Raw genomic sequence first — 3,469 nt, 5'->3', positions numbered from 1 at the left:
AAAATAAACTCTTCATTCTCAAGAAGCAAGATATCCAAACATTTCAAAGCTAAGTGGGCCACTTAACTGAAGTTAACAAAGGGTAAATTTTTAGGACTTGCACCATTATATAAGCATATGCTCTAAAGGGCAATACTAACAAGTTGATATAACTCTTTCCATTGGGATGACAAGATACTATATCATATCCACCAAATTGGAATTCTTGGAGCAATAGAAATATTTCTGAGAAAAAAGAAATTCTAACTAACTCTTCAAATTAGTCAAAACATCAAGGGATTCTCCTTAATTGAAAGACATGTCATAGGTACAACAAAAAAGGACCCAAACATTGCTATATAATCCACAAATTGAAATTGGTTTGTTTAGGCGAATGTAGAAGCAATCCTGAGTTCATTGCTTGTTCACTTGAAACAACCCAATAAATTGAACCTATTATCAATAGCTTTGAGAAGATTGAGATAGTGGAGATCCACTAAGATGCAGCTAGAGCTAGCTTATGAGCTTGCACCATGTTTTTAACACCTGATTTGATACTCTTAAAATGGTAGTTATAATGAGTATTTGAGTTGGCAAGAAATCGATTGGTAGCCTCCTTAAAAACGACAGAGTTCTCAAGCTCAAATCGTTCCATGGTGTGTTGAGGAAGTGCTATGCATGCATCAATACTCCCAACACCTTCACTACTTGGGAAGAAAGCTACATTGCTAGCTTCATGAATAGATGCACATCGAGCAGCGAGCGGCTTACCCCACCCAAAATCTATATCAAAGATGGGAAATTTTGGTGAGCTAGATACACGCATCCGAGCTGTATTGAGTGTACATGTAGAGAAGAAAATGTCTTCATTGTGCTGAGACACCTCTAGCCAATGTAGAAAACCCCAATAAGTTGAGCTGGTGCAACAAGATATGGAAGCACGAATGCGCATAGCTGTCATACGAAGGTCTTCATTTAAAAGTTCTCCAATTGTGCAAGTTGCTATGGTCCACATCAATGCATTACCAAAGAAGCTTTGTGGAAGCATTGGTTCCATCCTACTTCTCATGTTGACAACACTTAGAAAGCCTATCTTTTTGTTTGATAAAGTGCCTCTTGCCTTTGTGGTGCATTTCCATATATGGGCACAAACAAGCTCATATGAGCTAAATTTTCCATGCACCATTTTTTTGAGTAGCCCCACCATATCTTTGGTATAGGAAAATACTTTTTCAACCCTACTTAGATGTTTTCCTATTTGCTTCATATTGTTGTGCTCATCAATATTCTCAACTTTGAACATTGCCTTCTCTATTGATGGTGTTTGGACCTTGAGAAGTGACCTTGTATGTGTTGGCAAGAGAGAAATAGTTTCACCTCTTGCACATTGAGCCCATGATTTCATAAAGTGCCACATGGAGTTACCATCTGCAATGACATGGCTATGTGCAAGCCCAAGTGCAACACCTGAACCATGATCAAAACATGTCACCTGTCCACAAAATATTTAAAAAGGTTGTAAGCAACACAAATATTTTAGTAAATGTAATTTAACTTAGTCAATATGCACTAGAAAAAAGTTCTGAATGAATTGATAGTTGAAAGGCCTCAAGTTTAAACATTTTTTAAATATTGGTGCTAGGATACCTACATGCTCTGCACACGAATTGAGGTAATAGGTGGCATAATCAATTAATCATCAATCACATCAATGGACCAAATGAGCACTTCTTGCTTAATTCAAAGGTGTATATGATGTGATAGTAATAACAATAATTGCTCTACATGGTAGAAATGATTCCAAGATGGAAGCCTATTGATCGGGGAAAGCGAATGACTTTAATATGGTAGGAACAATTCTAAGATGCCTCTAATGTAGTTCCCTCAAATCCAAGTTTTGAACCCATGTGGCTCCAATCGCGAAAATTAGAGTCCCATGCATGACCATTCCCATTCCCATTCCACCACCATAAAGGCAAGCCAAATGGATGTGACAATCCATTCCTCTTTTTATTGAGAGAGAGAGAGAGAGAGAGAGAGAGAGTATGTGAAGAAACGTACATGGTAACAAGAGAGAGTGTGTGTGTGTTTCACCTACCTGGATGGAGAGGAGGGGTGCGACGAGGAGGTGGTGGTCGGCGGAGAAGTGAGCCAAGGGGACGAGCTGGTCAAACAAGGGCTGCGTCATCTCGAAGTTGGTCAACTGAAGCGCCTCAAAGCTATCCGCATGGCCGTCCAGCCGGGCGTGGACCTCCACAAGCTCGGCACCCATGTCGTTGCAGTCCACGTGGAGGCGGCCAGGGGCCCCAGCTGGATCGTCGCCAGTATATTCATCGTCGCTATCTACTGCATCATCATATCTGAGGCGGCCGGCGAAGGGGTAGAAGTGGGCCAGCACGAGAGAGAGGCTGCCTTTGAGGCGGGACAAGAAAGCCTCATACGATAACTGTAATGATGATGAGCTGCTATCGTCATCACTATCATCGCCACCATTATTAGCTTCTCCATCTCCTCCTCCTCTTTCTTTTCCTTCTTCTTGTGTTTCCTTTTGTTGTTGCAGGCGATAGAACAGTATCCTGCGCGTGTAAGGCATCTGCCTGCACAGAATGTCAGAGGCTGACAAGAAGAGCTTCCCCTCAGGGGACGCACGCGCCGGCTTCACCAGACTAGTACTCCTCCACCCCACCACCATGCGTGACGACGGCCATTCCTTGCTGCCTGCTGCAATTCTCTGCTGCTGCAGCTTCTCCTCTTTCCTCATGGATAATTATTGCCTGGTGAGCAACTTATAGCAGGCGCTGTAAGCCAAGTCGTCTCTCTATCGTTATTATAGCTGCGTTCCCGGCCTTAGCAGTAAGCCAACTGCATCTACTGTCTCTGATATCTAAACTAGCTCTGTTTCTGTTGCTGATTGCAATCGTGAGTGTGCTGCAGTTGCTTCTTGCAATTGCCTCTCTGTGATGAGGTACTGCGTGCTGTATGGTGATAAGCGTGAATCGAATTAGTCCCACCTCGCCTTTTATAAGCACTGGAAACACCAAATTTACGTTAGTGTCCAAGGAACATGTGCTTGTCACTTGGTACGAGAGACGTACCATGTGCTAGATTTCTTGAAGCCAAGTCAATCTTCTTAACCTCACATCACGTCAGTAACTTTATTGAGCTTTTTCCATATAACCATATAACAGTGAGATTGTTTCTTTGCTCCTTGAGTGCGACCAACTTATAGCTGAGCCACCCTCAGGTTTAGCGGGGGGAAGTTCGACCCCACTAGGCCTTGCTAACCCTTGATCGCACCCAAGCTTAGCAAGGTGAGTGTGAGGTGGTGAGTGGGGTGAGCTTCACCTCACACTCACCTTGCTAGCACTCATGAAAAACATGTTGTTTGTGGAGGGTTAGCAACGTGAACTATACCAAGATCTCCCATTGGATGATCAGAGATGGCGGAAAGTCTTGCAACCAATCAACCATCGGTCCCTCTTTCCTTTTC

The 3,469-nt window shown here is 43.1% G+C and overlaps 1 protein-coding gene across 1 annotated transcript; it reads right to left on the bottom strand.

The window, feature by feature from the left end:
- Positions 1-475: 475 nt before the first annotated feature.
- LOC148032032 (hydroxycinnamoyltransferase-like) lies at positions 476-2,740 on the bottom strand. The gene is made up of 3 exons (XM_087683871.1): positions 2,538-2,740; positions 2,078-2,444; positions 476-1,471 (listed from the first exon to the last, which is right to left on the bottom strand). Exons 1-3 carry the CDS (start codon positions 2,738-2,740, stop codon positions 476-478), a joined length of 1,566 nt encoding a protein of 521 aa, XP_087539997.1.
- Between the last annotated feature and the right edge of the window lie 729 nt (positions 2,741-3,469).

Source organism: Lygodium microphyllum, chromosome 8 (assembly GCF_053477565.2).
Source record: "Lygodium microphyllum isolate KBCC chromosome 8, Lygodium_microphyllum_v1.1.10, whole genome shotgun sequence".
Lineage (NCBI taxonomy): Eukaryota > Viridiplantae > Streptophyta > Polypodiopsida > Schizaeales > Lygodiaceae > Lygodium > Lygodium microphyllum.
Note: the sequence above shows the minus strand (reverse complement) of the source record. Positions and strands in the feature narration are given on the sequence as shown.